At 41.4% G+C, this 19267-nt stretch overlaps 1 protein-coding gene across 2 annotated transcripts in view; it reads left to right on the plus strand.

The window, feature by feature from the left end:
• The window catches only part of LOC120045455 (tetraspanin-4-like), a 100811-nt gene that overhangs the window by 69170 nt on the left and 12374 nt on the right, over positions 1-19267 (plus strand). The window contains exons 3-4 of one of the 2 annotated variants that reach the window (XM_038990342.1): positions 7007-7198; positions 15089-15163. In XM_038990342.1, the coding sequence (XP_038846270.1) occupies positions 7007-7198; positions 15089-15163 (267 nt within the window). The remainder of the gene's footprint in view (positions 1-7006; positions 7199-15088; positions 15164-19267) is intronic. The other variant, XM_038990351.1, reaches the window with a different exon arrangement.

The raw sequence follows: 19267 nt of genomic DNA on the forward strand, positions 1-19267 counted from the left end.
CAACTCTCACTTATCTCTCCTGCTACTCCCCCTATGGACATTCTTTCTCCTCTCCGCCCCAACGGATATTACTCTGCCCCCACTCCAACGACATTCATCACTGTTGCTGCTGTTAATATTTATATTATTACTTTTTTGTTTTATTTCACTCAATGATCATGCTTCTGCTCCACCTATGGTCATTCCACCTCACCCCCTCAACTGTCTTTACTCTGCCTCCACCCCAATGGACATTTATTTATTCATCACTGCCTCAGTTGTTATTATGAATATAGTGCTATTTCTATAGTTTTTTTTTTTAAATTACCATTTTCATTATTTTATTTCACTAGTTCTGCATGTTGGAGCTCGAAGCCAAAGATTTTCACTGTACGCCACAATCACACCTGCAACCCTGTGACTATTAAACAATCTGAATCAGTTTCAAACCGCCACTTGGCTATACTCTGGGGGGAAAACGATGGTCTCAAGATGCAATGCATCCTTCTTTCCCTGGATTGCGCTCTTGTTAATGACAAGCGTTTAGATTTAGATTGAACTGGGACCTCTGTTTTGAATGAACCGCCGCCTGAGTGATAAATTGCATTTTATGTTCGCCAAGGTCTCAAAACACTTTACATTGTGTATAGGGTAAATTACCCCATCCACCGCCAATGTGTAGCACCCACCGGAATACTCGCAGCACGTGGGCTATCACGGTGGAGAATGAGGAGTAATGGTGTCTGTTTGGAAGCTAGGGATGATAACATGGCCATGGTGGTGAAGAGGCTAGCTGCTAGCCGGGAGCTCTCTATTCACCTTGAAGGGGAAACATTATAGTATTGGGGATGAGAGCATCTTAATATTCAAGGCCCTTTAGCTTTTCAAGCCAGTAGTAGGGGGATGTAGACAAGCTCGCTAGCTTGCTAGCACTACCAGGATATATTCAAGCGCTCCACTGGTCCTCAGGCTGTGTATCAGATGCTCTCCTGTGTGCCTCCATTTTGGGGGGGGGGGGGGGGGGGTAAAAATGCATGACTGATAGTTTGCCTCTAAGAGTATTATTATTTATGAACCCTGGCTCTACTCTACAAGGACATACTGTATATTACTCTGCAACAACTGCAGAGTCCATATAGTCATCGTTTTTGGTCTATTCAAATGCTGAGAAAGCATGACTGGTTTTACTGCTTTCTTCTGTGATAAATTACCGCCACCGTTTTTTGTATGATGAAACCAAATCACATCCTGAAACATGTGCTCCTTTGATGCTTTCTTACATTGCTTGGGAATAGGGAGTGTTTAAGTTCCAATATCTGAGACCTGGATATAAATGACAGATTTACCCACTAGCACAACAAACCATAAATGCATACCGAAAGCATTTTCCCTTTTATCTATTCTAACTCCCACATATACAAACAGATTGTGGGAGATGTGACAGAGCGGAGGGACACATTTGGCAGATAATACATACAGCATTACTGTGGGGACTCCTGGATAGTGATCTATAACATCTGGAGTATAGAGATGATGTTATGAATACTGATATGTAAGAAGATACAAATCAGTAGCCTGGTCCCAGATCTGATTGTGCTGTCTTGCCAACTCCTATGGTCATTGTCATATAGGAGTTGGCAAGACCAAACAAACAGATCATGGGAACAGGGTAAAAAAACTGTTGTTTGGCACCAGTTTTAGCTATAGACACTCTTTCAACCCACTTAACAAAGAATGAACAATCTGCTTAGACTCACTAATTGTATTTAGCCTCTATTTAACTAGGCAAGTCAGTTAAGAACAAATTCTTATTTACAATGACGGCCTACTCCGGCCAAACCCCGACGACGCTGGGCCAATTGTGTGCCGCCCCTATGGGACTCCCAATCACAGCCTGGATGTGATACAGCCTGGATTCGAAGCTGGTATTATAGTGACACCTCTAGCACTGAGATGTAGTGCCTTAGACCACTGCGCCACTCGGGAGCCCAATCATTTGTCTTAGTTTGGTGTCGAACCAACTCGCTGCTAGTGAGAGATTCAAAAGGACGAGTCCCTTACTGAGTTGATGAATTAGTCCAATTAATCACGGGTAATTATGCAGAAGCATAATTACTGAACACCTTTGCAATATTTTCCATTCCGAAAATGGAATAAACATTTTGTTTTATTACACACCTAAATCTGATTACAAATGTACTGGGTTTCTCTTAACGTTACAGAACTGCTGAGATGTAGCCTACAGTCTTTAAGTATGGTGAATTGTTCTTAGCTGCTTACAAGAAACGACTTCCGGTGATCAACAACTTCAACGTTTCATCAAATTCAGATTGAACCTGATGATGTGGGACCCAACCTGTCCCGAATTGAATAGTCAATAAAAACCTTGATGTTATTTATTTTGGGGGGGGGGGGGAATGCTCTGTTTTTACCACTGCTAGAAATCATATCGCATTGTGCTGTAAAACGGGCTATCATCCAATTCATAACACTGCATGATGCATAATACCCCCTCTGCCAAAATACAGATTGGTTAGAAATAAATAGGTCTACATTTCAGTGCTGAGACCCTTTTGATATGCAGCTCGTCCACTAGCCACAACGCCTCTGTGGTGTCAACATGTGTCAACATGTGATGTAAACAACAAACTCCCTACTGAAATTGAACTGAAAATCCACCCGTATTTCTTAGTGATGGGCATTCCGACTCTTTTCGAAGAGCATCATCATTTGGCTCCGTTCACATAAAAGAGACGCATCATTAGGCTCCCAACCCGGCTCTTAATTCAAAATGCTTGAAAACCACTCATGTAACGCACAAAAAGTAGGCTACCATTATGTCAGATCGTGATATGCACGTTCAAGTACATTTTTACCTGGACAAATTATTTGATTTTTTAAAATTGTTTTTACACATAAGCGTGGACCAGAATGACGTGTCCCCACTATTTATGGTTATGCAGTGAGAATTTACCATCTTCAGATAATGATTTTGTAACTTATTTGCAGATAATCATTGTTTGAAGCTGAAAAAGCAGTAGTAGGAGTATGTAAATCAGGGAGCCACATGAACAGCTCTTTCAACGATGCGATTTGCTTCCCAAAGTTCATCAAAAAGAGCTGTTAGTTCGCAAACGACCCATTACTAGTATTTCTCCCCTCAAACGTTTTTGTCATGCGAATGTGAGTAGAAAAGTGGGGCAGTGTTTTAATCGTGCCATATTTATGCAAATGTCTGGAATTAAGTTGTCTTGCCAATTGGGACGTTTAATTACATACATTTCCCCCGGGATATGATCTAGTTAATTGCCGATAAAGAGAGCGAGATTCCTAAGTTTTAGGTGAAACGTAGTACACCATGAGGGAAGGAAGGAGACATGTTGGTGCTGATATTTTTTAAACTCTGGCAAATTATGAAAGTATATCAACAGTTTTCTAACTGTCCTTACTATCTGGAATCCTTGGGACGTCCCTACCACATTGAAGTTGGCATTTAAAATGGTTAAGGTAAGGGTTAAAGTAACACCTCGATCAGACTGAGTGTCATAACATTTTGGTACACCAGAAGTATACCGGAAAAAAATATAAACACAACATGCAACAATTTTCAACGATTTTACTGAGTTACAGTTCACATAAGGAAATCAGTCAATTTAAATAAATCTAATCTATGGTTTTTACATGACTGGGCAGGGGCATAGCCATAGGTGACCCTGAGGGGTCATAGGCCTACCCACTGGGGAGGCAGGCCCAGCCAATCAGAATGAGTTTTTCCAGCTGTTGAGGTGGCTGGTCTCAGATGATCCCTGTAGGTGAAGAAGCCGGATGTGGAGGTCCTGGGCTGGCGTGGTTACACGTGGTCTGCGGTTTTGAGGCTGGTTGGACACTGCCAAACAATGTTTGACGTTGCTTTTGGTGGAGAAATTAACATTTAATTCTCTGGCGACAGCTCTTGTGGACATTCCTGCAGTCAGCATGCCAATTGTACGCTCCCTCAACAGTTGAGACATCTGTGGCATTGTGTTGTGTGACAAAACTGCAAATTTGTGCACAACATTTTAGAGAAATAAGCTTTTTGTGCGTATGGAAAAATTCTGGGATCTTTTATTTCAGTCCATGAAACATGGGGCCAACACTTTATATGTTGCGTTTATATTTTTGTTCGGTATACATTTGTTTCCAATTGAGTGCCGAGTTTGGCTTGCAGCATTGCATCGCAGAGGCAGTTGCTGTGTGTTCTGTATACGTTGGACTTGACGGAAATAGTTGGTAAAAAACAGCGAAGGTACATTTTTGTTGCACACATACCCAGTAAAAATGTTGGATTATATAATTTAAAAAGTTTGACTGCAGAATTTATTACGCATCATTGATGCAATGACACTTTTGGTCTGATCGAGGATTAAGGGTCAAAGCGGAAATCGTCAGTAGAAACAACAAAACGACTCCACACCCGTTTTGGTAAAAAGATAAGGGACGGGGCTGAAGAAATGTAACCACTCAAATTCATAGACAGAGCTATGGATACAAGGACTGACCATCCGTGATATCAAAATTATACTTTTAAGCATGTTTTGAGGCTATATTGTGTTTGCTTACATTTACTTTGTTGACAAACATTGGAGTGAAACAAGTTTATATTTTGGGTTACGATGGGGTAAGACAGTTGAACTAAGCTCATGAGATGTTTATAAGTTATTTTCTTAAAAAATCAGTAGGTACATATCATTCATTGTGACTGGCCACCTCTATTCGGTCTTATGTTGCAAAATTCTAAATAGTGTTTTTTACATTGGATAAAAGTAGAGACTTGTGAAAAAAATAAATAATTGTGACCCGTTTCAGGAAGCTACTGTAGGTGTATATCGCACGTCACTACTTCACAGTTTCTTTTATACATTTTTTTGTTGTTGTCCGAAATGCCTTATGGAACGTGAACTTTCATGTGCCTTAATAAAAATCTGTATGCCATCTGTAAATATGAATAAAATGGTTAAATTATGAGCCTAGTTGGTTTTAGCCACAGAAGAAGACAGGAATCTTCCCGCTAGCCATGATTGGTCAGTGGGGAAAAGTTGTGATGGACTACTTTCTGCAATTGCGTTCAAATGTCTCTCTTGTGAAGTAGTGACGTGCGACATACGCCTAGCTTCCTGAAACGGGTCACAATTTATAAGTCAAAAAATGGATGTAGCAACTGCTGATTTCCCCTTTAAGATTGGGGTTAGGGCATAGAGGAACAGGTGAAGCAAGAGGGTTTACTCTGCACAAAATCTATGTTAAGCAGATCATAGATTATTAGTAAGTGAGGAATTTTTGTATGGGGCGGGGAATAAAAATCAGTTGCTATTTTGATACGAGGCTTATTTGATCTAATAGAAGTTTCGTAACTTCTAGTCTCGGCAGACCAGATGTGCCATCTTTCCCTATTTCTACACCTCTAATACATAGACTGTCAGATTATATTCCAAGCAATGAAAAACCAGTTGAAAGTAATTTTATGGTGTGTTCATGATGCCATGCTCATCTGCTGGCTATAAATATGTCATAATGAAGGTTTCATCGTTAGACTTTCTCTCAAACATGTGCTTTTCAATTTAAAAGATTGTAGGCTACATTGACATTGTTTGGAAATAGCTATAGAACTGCCGTCGTTTACTTTTGATAGGTACTTTTTTGTTGTTGCTTTAATTAGTTTTCATTTTACCACAAGGACATCCATAGCATAACACCATCAGCAGACCAATTTAACAAAAGTAAGTGCTCGAGTATAACCAACATACTGAATAATACTCATTGATTGAAAGGGATGGCAGTCTGGCCTCACAATGAATAGACTAGAGCCTTTGAGAGTTTTATTTTTCTTAGCAAATTATCTCTTAAAAGGACTACGACACAGAGTGTACATCCCAAATGGCACCCTATTCCCTATGTAGTGCACTACTTTTGACCTGGTCACATAAAGCTCTAGTCAAAAGTTGTGCACTATATAGGGAATAGGGTGCCATTTGGGACGCAAGCAGAGTCTCACATAGAACACCATGGATTCATGAACCATGAAAAGAGGAAAGTGTAGTCTCATAAGGAGGGCAGACGGGAGTTCTGTGCAGGCTCCCGAGATCATTTTCCTATCATCCCTCTAGCGTTGTCAGGCGGTCTGATCTGTACATCTCTCTAGTCTCTCCATCACATTTTCAGGGTTAGAAGGCAGCCCACATACTGTAGCTGTCAGTATGAGGCCCTCTCAGCAACAGTATGTTATGGAGATGTTGTACTAACAGAGGCACAGAGCATGTGATATTTAAATATGCCATTGTACCAACTGAGGCACAGAGCATGTGGTATTTACCTATGTAAAGCGCTACTGTATGTGTCAATAACATAGGGCCTTGGAGCATGTATCATATCTGTTTTAACTTGTCATTGTTATTTCATGTACATTAATGCAGTACCCTGTCTGTCTCTGTCTATCAGTTTCTCTGTCTTTTCTCTCTCTTCTTTCCTCTCTTTCTCTCCTTTCCTAGCTCTCTCCCTCACTCTGACTGATTCCCTTCTGACTTCTCTCTCAGGGGTATGAGGAGAGACAACGGTATAATCATCTTCTAATTTCCAGCTGTTCTAATATTCTGATCATGGTGGATGGTGATGGATGACTTGCACCAACCTGTCTAAGTGATTGGAGCGGCAGCACACAGTGCTTCAGAGCAGTTTTATTCATGACCTGCCCTACTTTGAGCTCAAGAGCTGATTTAAAAAAGATCTGCTGTTGTTCTACAGTTGGGAATAGAAGTGCGGGAGAAAAAAATAATCACATATTTAGCCATGCAAATCGAGTCCTCTAGTCTTGGTTGAGCATGCCGGGCAATGCATTTCCTGGTATCGCCTTGGGATTTGTGTGTGTTGTGTTTAAATGTATATGTGTGCACCAAATAATCCTGTTGTGTTTTTTTTTTTATGCTACTCACTTTCTCAACTTTTTCATTCTTTTTTCCTTTGTCTTTCTCTCTCCTCCTTCTTTCTCTGACAGTTGGGGGGTTGTGGAATACTGGGCGTGGGGGTATGGCTGTCAGTGACCCAGGGCAACTTTGCCACACTCTCCTCATCCCTCCCATCCCTCTCAGCAGCCAATCTACTCATTGCGGTCGGGACCATCATCATGGTGATTGGTTGCCTCGGCTGTGTCGGAGCTGTCAAAGAAAGTCGTCCGCTGTTGCTGAGTGTGAGTATTTAACAAAGAGTATCTGCCACTCTTGTTGACAAAAAATACCCTTGATAATTAGTTTTTATACACGTTCACATTTCTGCTGTAAGCATCATGTTATATTCACATTTTCTTTTAAATTGTAATTTAGCAGATGCTTTTATCCAAAGCAACATACAGATTTCAACATCAACAGACAGTGGCACATTATGTACTTTCAGTATATGTGGCCAATGCGAGAACTTTAGTCCAGCATTCATAGCTCCAAGCTCCATGAAGATTTTTCTATTAAAAACGCTATTTCAAGTCAGAATTGTCTCTGGTTGCTAAGAACAAGTCTCGCATCGTATAACAAACCATATAGTTTGATTTACTTCGAACGACTAACAGTCTGTTAACTTAGCCTTTAAACCTAGCAATTAAATTAAGTTTGACAGCAGCGCAGCAGGTGGTTCAATTACTGGCCCCATGGGACCGACCATCAAACGTATCGTAGAGCTAAAGCCCATCATTAGTATCAGCCTTGACATTCTCCCAGAGTGCCTAGCCGGTTGGACCGCTGTGTCGATTTGATAGGAAGACGATGTCCGCGAAGGCTTTTTCGCAGCGACTGACGAATCATCTTGAGCCTTCACATCGATTTCGAAATAGACAGCTTTAACCCTCTGCTTTCATTAGAAGAGCAATTAGAGATTTGATAACTGAACTGATCATTGAGGGGGAAATAGATTAAGATTTGACCGTGCTAATTGTTGAAGTGCTGTGGTGCTTCGTGCCTGATATGTATTGGGATTAAAAGTAATACGGTTGAGTGGTAATTTGTAACATGGCAATAACTTGTTGTGGGCGGCATTTTACAACAGTTGTGTACTGAACGTCTTGTCAGTCTATTAGTGAGGATATGTTTTCATGTTTTATTCCATTATCTCCATGAGATTCATTGGAGAATACAAAGCTTTTTTCCAATATCCACAGTAGCATATCACTTAGAATAAATCAATGTATTGGGCATGCATCCTAAGTGATACAGGATGTGATTATGGGGACATGTGGGGGGGGGGGGGGGGGGGGGACGACAAACATGTTTTTCGATGCATGCCAGCAAACCCACTACACAACACTAAACAATACATTAATTGCACTATAACGGTGACAAACGGTGCCCACACACTTTTAGGGCCTACATAAAGCTGTCCCAACAGCAGAGTCCCAACACCGTACCACTGCTACACCTGGCTTTCAGTGGAGCCTTGTCTGGCAGCGAAATAGTTAATTCTGTCACGCCTTCTCCCGCTCTCCCTCTCTGGCGCTTGAGGGCACCAGGCTGCCCATCATTTCGCACACCTGTCACCATCATTACGCGCAGCAGCGCAATATTGGACTCACCTGGACTCCATTACTTTGTTGATTACCCCCTCTATATCTGTCTGCTCCTCAGTTTGTTCCCTGTGTCAGCATTGATGTTGTTATTTTTCCCCTTTCCAGACGCGGTTCCTGTTCTGTCTCATGTCTGTTGTTTATTAAATGTTCTCCCTGTACCTGCTTCTCGTCTCCAGCTTCGATCCTCACACATTCAGCCTCATTTACTGCTTTTGAAAAAAACATAGCTGATATGGCTGACTTGCTTAAACAAATGTGGTTTCTACTGACAATTGAGACGTACAAACTATGGCATAGTACACAGAGTCAGAACCGTTGGATAAATAAAGGGGGCATATGAGCAGACAATGAAAGCTCTTACAATATTCAATAATTATATTTCTCTAAAACAGGCTATAGGCTACATGTGCACCACCAAGTCAGGACAGTAGGCAAAATTTGGAGGGGAAAAGGGACCAAATTATTAGGGTGAGGCACATGTGCTACTAAAAGCTTACTGCACAACATACACTTAGTATTACTTTCTTACTGTAGCTACAGTATACATATCTCCCTGGAATATTACATCATTTATGCAGCAGCGTACAATACATTTTTGGACTCAACTTGTTGTGCTGTGCTCACTTGAACAGGAAGGTGGTGCGGCGGTTCTTCGTGGGGAAATTTTGTCATCAAAGTCTGGCATTCTCTGGATTTATGGTACTTTCAAGTAGAGGTCGACCGATACCGATTATTGGAGGACCAAAAAAAGCCAATACCGATTAATTGGCCGATTTGTTTTGTGATTATTATATATTTTTTTATATATATTTGTAATAATGACAATTACAACAATACTGAATGAACACTTTTATCTCGGGAGTTGATAGGCTTGAAGTCATAAACAACGCTGTGCTTCAAGCATTGCGAAGAGCTGCTGGCAAACGCAGGAAAGTGCTGTTTGAATGAATGCTTACGAGCCTGCTGCTGCCTACCACCGCTCAGTCAGACTGCTCTATCAAATATCAAATCATAGACTTAATTATAATATAATAAACACACAGAAATACGAGCCTTAGGTCATTAACATGGTCAAATCCGGAAACTATCATTTCGAAAACAAAACTGTTCTGTATTTTATCGAACGGGTGGCATCCCTAAGTCTAAATATTGCTGTTACATTGCACAACCTTTAATGTTATGTCATAATTATGTAAAATTCTGGAAAATTAATTACTGTCTTTGTTAGGAAGAAATGGTCTTCACACAGTTCGCAACGAGCCAGGCGGCCCAAACTGCTGCATATACCCTGACTCTGCTTGCACAGAACGCAAGAAAAGTGACACAATTTCCCTAGTTAATATTGCCGGCTAACATGAATTTCTTTTAACTAAATATGCAGGTTTAAAAAAATATATACTTGTGTATTGATTTTAAGAAAGGCATTGATGTTGATGGTTAGGTACACTGGTGCAACAACAGTGCTTTTTTTGGGAATGCGCTTGTTAAATCATCACCCGTTTGGCGAAGTAGGCTGTGATTCGATGATAAATTAACAAGCACCGCATTGATTATTTGCAACGCAGGACAAGCTAGATAAACTAGTAATATCATCAACCATGTGTAGTTAACTAGTGATTATGTTAAGATTGATTGTTTTTTATAAGATACGTTTAATGCTAGCTAGCAACTTGCCTTGGCTCATTGCTGCACTTGCGTAACAGGTGGTCAGCCTGCCGCGCAGTCTCCTCGTGGAGTGCAATGTAATCGGCCATAATCGGCGTCCAAAAATGATGACGGCGTCCATCGAATCATGATGACGTCAGTGATCTTCAGGTCGGAGGCCCGATTTCCCGACTTGCAATTCTGAGTTTCCAGTTGTTTTGAGTTTCCAGTTGTTTTGAGTCATGGCCAATGTTGAATGTTTATCCTTTTAAGCTTGAAAAAGAGACTCTTAAACCCAGACTTGGGACCACACACCCACTGCACTGAATAGCAGGCTAGTGATTGCTTTGCATTACTTGCAGTTAGCCACTGATTCCTTCCAAACCACTCATTGTTGAATTTGTGATTTCCAATTTGTTGTGTAATGTTTATGTCCAATGGCCGAAGAGTACCGATACGTTTGATCTATAATTTCTCTTCTTTATTTCTCTTCATATGACGAGGATTAAAAAGAATTTGCCAGTAGATTGTCGACTTGATTCATGATGGTGACTGCTAGCTTGCTAGCTAAGATTTTGAAAGTATGATGTTGACATGATCAGTCCATGTAGATATAACGTGATTTGATGTAATTTTATCTGTGGCTAATGACCTTGAGACTTCTTGGATGTGCACTGCTAATGTAACTCTATGGCAGAACCCAAGGGGCTTGAATTATCTAGCTCTACCCTTAGATTTGGCAGTGACATAGTGTCCCCATGAGTGACAGAACACTGAGCCAATCACGGTGCAACTAGAGAACATTACCAACCCCTACGCTCCGTATTTTCCACTGGCTGCCCCACCACCACAGAAAGCACTGAGCTAAGCTGAAACACCTGCATTTTGGAGCTGCCTTACTCAAGAAAGCAAAAAAGAGACCATGTTTGTATTAACTACTAGCAGCTTTATTAACTAGTATATTTTTTTAACATTGTTTGCACACTGATAATATGACATATTTATGCCGAAATAACATGCAAAACAGGCTAGAAAGATGGGGCTCAAAACAGGCTCTGCCCCACCTGCCCTGAATAGAAAGAAGAAACTATCCACTGGGCACACGGGTTGAATCAACACGGTTTCCACTGTAGACTGCTCCTTCTAGTGAGCCAACGTGTAATAGACATTGAATTGTGTTCTGTTTCAATGAAATTACGCTGAACCAATGTGTAATAGACATTGAATTGTGTTCTGTGCCCAGTGGGTATTATGTGACTGAAGGTATTTGTTTATTATAAAAGCTAAAAATGTTGATACGAATACCTGCCATTGATATTACAAAGTCATTTGTGGAATATTCGTTTTCTACATTGTGTAAAAGCACTGTTTTCCTATTGAGATGCATAACATTGAAAATTGTACACTGTCTTTTTTTTAAAACGTCAGGTTGGTTATGAAAACATGCAAGAGATCTGTAATTTATTCATTGCTATGACCTTTTCCCTTTCTTTCTGTGCCCCCAAATGTTTGGAGATACTAGCTAGCTAGCCAATAAGATAACATGACTGAACAAAGTGTAAACCAGTGGTGGAAAAAGTATCCAATTCTCATACTTGAGTAAAAGTAAAAATACCTTAATAGAAAATGACTCAAGTAAAAGTGAGCCACCCAGTAAAATACTACTTGAGTAAAAGTCTAAAAGTATTTGGTTTTAAATATACTTCAGTTTCAAAAGTAAATGGAATTGCTAAAATGTACTTAAGTCTCAAAAGTAAAAGTATAAATCATTTCAAATTCCTTATATTAAGCAAACCAGACAACACAATTTTCTTGTGTTTTTTATTGACGGATAGCAAGGGGCACACTTCAACACTCAGACATAATTTACATACAAAGCATTTGTGTTTAGTGAGTCCGCCAGATCAGAGACAGTAGTAATGACCAGGGATGTTCTCTTGATAAGTGTGTGAATTGGACCACTTTCCTGTCAAAATGTAACAAGTACTTTTGGGTGTCAGGGAAAATGTATGGAGTAAAAAGTACATTACTATTTATTCACTACATTCCTGAAGAAAATAAAGTACAGATACCCCAAAAAACGACTTAAGTAGTGCTTCAAAGGATTTTTTACTTTTTACTTAAGTACTTTACACCACTGGTGTAAACAAATGGTTAACGACGTGTGAGTAGTTTTAGAACGGCCCAAGACATGGCTTATAAATGTAAAATGTGGTCCCTGCGATCCACTATAGGTAGATAAAAATGTAGTGCCGGTAATGTGGGTCAGATCTTTTGACCTAGTTGGGCTATAAGCAAGCCGTTTTCGCTGTAGTAATGGTGCAACCATGACGCTATCGAATCTGCACTCGCCTTATCATTACAACAATTATTATCTGAGAGAATTTTTCCAAGTCGCACAGTGCTCCCAAAATAACACTCCTGGTTGCATACGAACCAATTGTTTGTACTTTAGAGCCCTGCCAGCGGCTAATAATAGCCTCTCTGGAAGCTTCTACCTCCACCACAGACTCACTGCATTAAGTCACGGTCCAGGAGTTAAATCTCTACTAAATCTCTATCAGTGTGAATTGAGACGTGCAAGACTAGCCCCAGGTTAAAAGTGATGAGTGGAAGTTTGGGTTTTAGTTAGTGGGCCGGAATCTGACATTGGTGCAATCTTTAAAAACACCACAGCATTGCTTTCGAGTAGCCCGTCCTTTCAGATCAGTGGCTACACAACAAAGCAAAAGGGCCGCCAGTCGTGAGTAATTTGGGACCTAGCACAGTTGTAACCTTCCCACCACCCTAAGTTAGTTAGTTATCGGTCCCATGTAGCTGGATTCCTAAAGGTATTGATTTGGGAGGCACCGTCTGACAGTGGTACGCCTTCAGTTTCTCCCTCTTCCGTCTATCAATAAAGACCCTCGGTAGCTTTCATACTGAATGGGAATCACAGAGAGTCGATAAACCTCCCGAGATCAATGGTCGACCAGCAGTTTCATTATAGTTCTCCCTGCCAAGGCATTGATCTCCACTAAACTAGGATATCATCAAAGCCTGACGAGAGGAGAAACAAGTCATAGCATAAATAACAGGGCTGGGTTGGCTACTGTAGTGGGGGCTACCCTCACAGCCACATACATTTGTTGTTTTCACATGTACATACAGTCACCAGCAGTTGTGAGGCATTAAGTGGATGACAAAGGCTTTGCAATAGCTAGTCAGTAGCACAACTGAATGCATCTTCCACATTTAACCCAACCCCTCTGAATCAGAGAGGTGAAGGTGGCTGCCTTAATTGACATCCATGTTATCCACACCCAGGGAGCAGTTGTTGTTGGAGGTCAACTGCCTTGCTCAAGGGCAGAACAGCTCATTTTTCCACCTTGGGGATTTGAACCAGCAACCTTTCGGTTACCGGCCCAACGCTCTGAACCGCTAGGCTACCTGCCGCCCTAACATTGGCTAAGCTCAATGTTGCTTGTTAGTTCACTCAGCAGCATGTGGTTCTCATTCGAACTGTGGCATGGGAATGAGTCAACGATCAACTTGATTGATGGATTGACTGTTATCACATTACAACCAATATCATGTTAGACTGAGACGTTTTAGAGGGAAGGAGGTTCTGGCAGTAGACATCATTGCCATTCAATTACCATCTCCCTACCTGACATCCTTTCTAACTGACAGCCAATTGGTTTTCTAACTTCCATCTTAATTGAAGCAACTCATTCTGTTTCGCTGTTTCTAATTTCCTTAATTGATTCATTATTTTTGGTTTCGACTTCGGTATATTGCAAGAGTACTTTTTTGTCTGATGCCGGCTACAAATTCCATTTGGTTTGTATGAGTTCAGGAGGAGAGAGGGAGGGAGGGAGAGAGAGTCCGCGAGGGAGAGCGATGAAGTGCACTAGGGCAGAAACCTTTAGGCTGGTGAGAAAATAAAATAAGTCACGCAATGACTACGTCGAGCTTGTGACTCGACAAATTTGTTGGATGCATTTGCTGTTTGTTTTGGTTGTGATTCAGATTATTTTGTGCACAATAGAAATTCATTTTGGAGTGACTTTTACTGGAAATAAGAATAGAATATGTTTGTAACCACTTCTACATGAATGTGGACGCTAACATGATTATGGATAATCCTAAATGAATCGTGAATAATGATGAGTGGGAAAGTTCCAGATGCACAAATATACCCCAAAGACATGTTAACCTCTCACCATTACAATAACAGGGGAGGTTAACATTATTGGGGGGGGTGATATTTGTAGAGTCACATGATGTAATCATTGCGTGTTATCAATATGGGACCAAATACTTAACTTTTTAGTACTTTAATACACATAAGTGAATTCCTCCCAATACTTTTGGTCCCCTAAAATGGGGGTACTATGTACAAAAAGTGCTTTAATTTCTAAACTGTTCAAAACGATATGGATAAAAATGCCCTCAAATGAAAGCTAACAGTCGGCACTTTAACCTCTTAGTCATTGTATCAATTTAAATCTAAAGGGCTGGAGTACAGAGCCAAAAAAATAATACTTGTGTCACTGTCCCAATACTTTTGCAGCTCACTGTATCACGGCCCAACCTCTCTCTGAGTATTACTGTCCCACTCCTCCCCTTCTTCTCTGTTAGTCTTAAATATATATAAGGCAGAATGATCTAAAGGCGTTCGATCTCCCATGTCTCCTCATCTCACTCTTTCTGACACCTTGTCTGTCCCGCTCCCCTGTCTCCCCGCTCTTCCTTTCTCAAGTTAAAGTTCATACTACACAGGCATGTAATATATCTCTGGCGAGCGTTTCCTGGGCCTGATGGGTCAACTCGTAAAAATGCCCTCTCTCTCCTCTCTCTCTCCCCCCGCTTTCTCCCTCTCTCTACCCTCTCTCTCCACAGTTCTTCATCCTCCTTCTTCTGATCTTCTTCTTGGAGATTCTGTCCATCATGCTCTTCTTTGTTTACCAAGACCAGGTAAGGCGACATCTCACTCTTATTTATTTATTTATTTATATTGTGGTTGATTCCGGTACAGTTTTTAAGTCTCACAGAATGTAATAATATAAACTCAGCAAAAAAAGAAGCGTCCATTTTTCAGGACCGTGTCTTTAAAAGATAATTCGTAAAAAAATCCCAAATAACTTCTTCATTGTAAAGGGTTTAAACACTGTTTCCCATGCTTGTTCAATGAACCATAAACAATTAATGAACATGCACCTGTGGAACGGTCGTTAAGACACTAACAGCTTAGGCAATTAAGGTCACAGTTATGAAACTTAGGACACTAAAGAGGCCTTTCTACTGAAAAACACAAAAAGAAAGACGCCCAGGGACCCTGCTCATCTGCGTGAATGTGCCTTAGGCATGCTGCAAGGAGGCATGAGGACTGCAGATGTGGCCAGGGCAATAAATTGCAATGTCCGTACTGTGAGACACCTAAGACAGCGCTACAGGGAGACAGGATGGACAGCTGATCGTCCTCGCAGTGGCAGACCACGTGTAACAACACCTGCACAGGATCGGTACATCCGAACAACAAGGGACAGGTACAGGATGGCAACAATAACTGCCCGAGTTACACCAGGAATGCACAATCCCTCCATCAGTGCTCAGACTGTCCGCAATAGGTTGAGAGAGGCTGGACTGAGGGCTTGTAGGCCTGTTATAAGGTAGGTCCTCCCCAGACATCACCGGCAACAACGTCGCCTATGGGCACAAACCCACCATCGCTGGACCGGACAGGACTGGCAAAAAGTGCTCTTCACTGACGAGTCGCGGTTTTGTCTCACCAGGGGTGATGGTCTATCCATCACTTATCGTCGAAGGAATGAGCGTTACACCGAGGCCTGTACTCTGAAGCGGGATCGATTTGGAGGTGGAGGGTCCGTCATGGTCTGGTGCGGTGTGTCACAGCATCATCGGACTGAGCTTGTTGTCATTGCAGGCAATCTCAACGCTGTGCGTTACAGGGAAGACATCCTCCTCCCTCATGTGGTACCCTTCCTGCAGGCTCATACTGACATGACCCTCCAGCATGACAATGCCACCAGCCATACTGCTCGTTCTGTGCGTGATTTCCTGCAGGACAGGAATGTCAGTGTTCTGCCATGGCCAGCGAAGAGCCCGGATCTCAATCCCATTGAGCACGAGTGGGACCTGTTGGATTGGAGGGTGAGGGCTAGGGCCATTCCCCCCAGAAATGTCCGGGAACTTGCAGTTGCCTTGGTGGAAGAGTGTGGTAACATCTCACAGCAAGAACTGGCAAATCTGGCGTAGTCCATGAGGAGGAGATGCACTGCAGTACTTAATGCAGCTGGTGGCCACACCAGATAATGACTGTTACTTTTGATTTTGACCGCTCCTTTGTTCAGGGACACATTATTCCATTTATGTTAGTCACATGTCTGTGGAACTGGATTGAAAAGTAGAGGAGCATTGGCTTTTCAACATAAATACATCTCTACACATCAGAGCATTTCCAACTTGGGAAGGGATTAATAATACAATTCGCACACACACACACATACATCCTGCTCCTACATACGCACCAGTACACTGGTGTGCACAGACACAATAATACAATTCACAGCATTTCAAATTCAATCCAACTAAACAAGCGTTGTGACAATAACGGGACGCCCTCCAATCTATCGGCCACGGCTACTCCATTATGCATGACTTGTGGCATCCTCGCTACCCCGAGGGCCAGGGACAAGGCCGTTGGTGTCTACAGTCTCTGCCTGTACCTTTTAGTAAATAATGATCATACCCTTTGATATTTTTCTCCTCCCTCTTTATTTCCTTTGAGTGTATTTGATTTTTCCCACTCGTACTGTGTATAGCCTTTTATCTGTGGTTATGTAATAAAACCTATACAGGCTCTGTTAAATCTGAATCCTCTGCCCCACAGCCATTATAATCCTTTGGTTTGTCTCACTTGGTGTGTAATTCTAGAAGAGTTCCTGGATTGGTAGCATCTTCCTGGGCTCTCAGCCAATATATCCCTTCCGCTATGGATGTTAACTTTCCTCAGTCCCCACCCTAGTCCCTATGTCTAATATTCCTCTGTTTCCCTATCCTCCATTCCGGATCTGAGTGATTCAGTTTCATTTCTTAACTGTTCTACACAAAGCAGTGCAATGAGAAACTGGGTAAAAGACCGGAGCACTGTAAAAGCCAGGCCTACTGTAGATGTACTGTAGGACTTGTTAGGAATTAAGAAAGAAGGGGAATGGTCCTCTAGCGGCTAGTTTAAATGGACTCTACGATGTTCTTGAACCGCAGGGCCATTCCATATGTACATAAGAGAGCTATATGTTAATGTTATTGTTGGGAAGGCTATGTTCTTTTTTTTTTAAACATTGTTTTCCATTCTGGGTACTGGAAGGCAGATGTGTGTGCTGGCTTTTATTTCAGCCCAGCACTAAACACACATGATTCAGCAAGGTCATAGTGGTCAAATGAGTTGGTACATGACGTTAATGGTTATGTCAACTTGCGTTATCGCCAAATGTATCAGTTACCGCTGAAAATCTGAGTTACAAAAACAGTGTACAGTCTGTTGTTGCCCTATTTCAGAAATATTCAACCTACCAGCCACGTTGATTCAATATTAATGAGAAAGTACGAAATAACGAGGAAGCTTTACCCAGAGAGCTGATTTCTGATCCTTCATCAGTATTCTGTTGCCGGGTCTCATTCCCACAACACCGCTACTCCACTGATGGCCTTGAACACTCCCATCTGTTCCTTCAACACATCAGCGCGTGCCACCTAATGCCAGCCTACAGCTGCCAACCTTGCCATCTTTGACTGACTTCAATAACTAAACTAAAATGTGCTCCCTTCGGGTTCCCCAAGACCAGGATTGGGAAACGCTGACCTAGTCTCATCACCACCTAATCAAATAGGGTCATTAAAAAAGTTACAGCAGCCAGGCGGGGGTTCCTTTCCAACTAGGTAACCGTGTCGGTCAAACCAATTACTGTAGGAAAATAGTGATCCGTACGTTGTCCACATTAGGACAGACTCACATGTCCATGGAAGTTGTCAGAGTCACCTGGAGTTGGTGTCAGTCACTTTTAGTTGGTATACACATTATATAATATGTTTTTTATTTAAAAAAAATGTATAATATGATTAATTCATTAATATTTGTAAAAGCGTCAATGATGAAAGCATTAGAGTGTGACTCAAATGAAAGACAGTGACAAATGAAAGACAACTCAGTTTGTTGTATATAATAGTAATGCTCCTATTTCTTACATAAACAAGGTGCACATTTCAACCTCAGCAACATGGGACTGAGGTTCAATGTAGCAATTTGAAATTGAGTCATGTAACCACTTCCTGAATGAATTTCAAGCATGGAAAGGTTTCATTTCGTGCTGAGAGAAACGCTTGATTGGTAAAACACGCTACTAATCATAGTGATTCACCCATTAAATTAATGGCGACATGAAATGACTAATTAATTGGACTACCTACAAAACATAAAATGTTCTGTTCTTTGTGTGAAAAGGAGAAACCCATTGGTGAAATCCTGTAGGGGCGTTGACAGTAAAAAAAACACATACCTGGGTTCAAATAGTATTTGTTTTGTTTCAAACACTTTAGCTGGACTGCTGGCACTCAGGCAGGCTCAACCAAATGCTCAAAGTACAAATACTAAACTATTTGAACCCACGTCTGGTAAAAGTATCTGTTGATTTAAACTTCATAGAATTCAATATTGCAATCAGGTTGAGATAAAACCATAATACAATGAGTAGAAAGGAGCAAAGCAGCTTTGAGGAAAATAGACTGTGGAAAAAGAAAACGTGAACAGCTTCTGTCAATGTTTCCCTATGAATAAATATGAATGCATATGAATGCATTTGAATAAACATACAACATTAAGGGGAATACCTCCAGAGAGAATAGGACCACAAAAAGACCCCATTTTGACACTATTCTATCCTTGCTGGGAGCTATCACAGACGAACATAGATTAACAGTTTGCCATTTTACCAGTTGGGACTCCCGAGTGGCGCAGCGGTCTAAGGCACTGCATCTAGCTAGAGATGTCACTACAGACCC

This window comes from Salvelinus namaycush, chromosome 1 (genome assembly GCF_016432855.1).
Source record: "Salvelinus namaycush isolate Seneca chromosome 1, SaNama_1.0, whole genome shotgun sequence".
Lineage (NCBI taxonomy): Eukaryota > Metazoa > Chordata > Actinopteri > Salmoniformes > Salmonidae > Salvelinus > Salvelinus namaycush.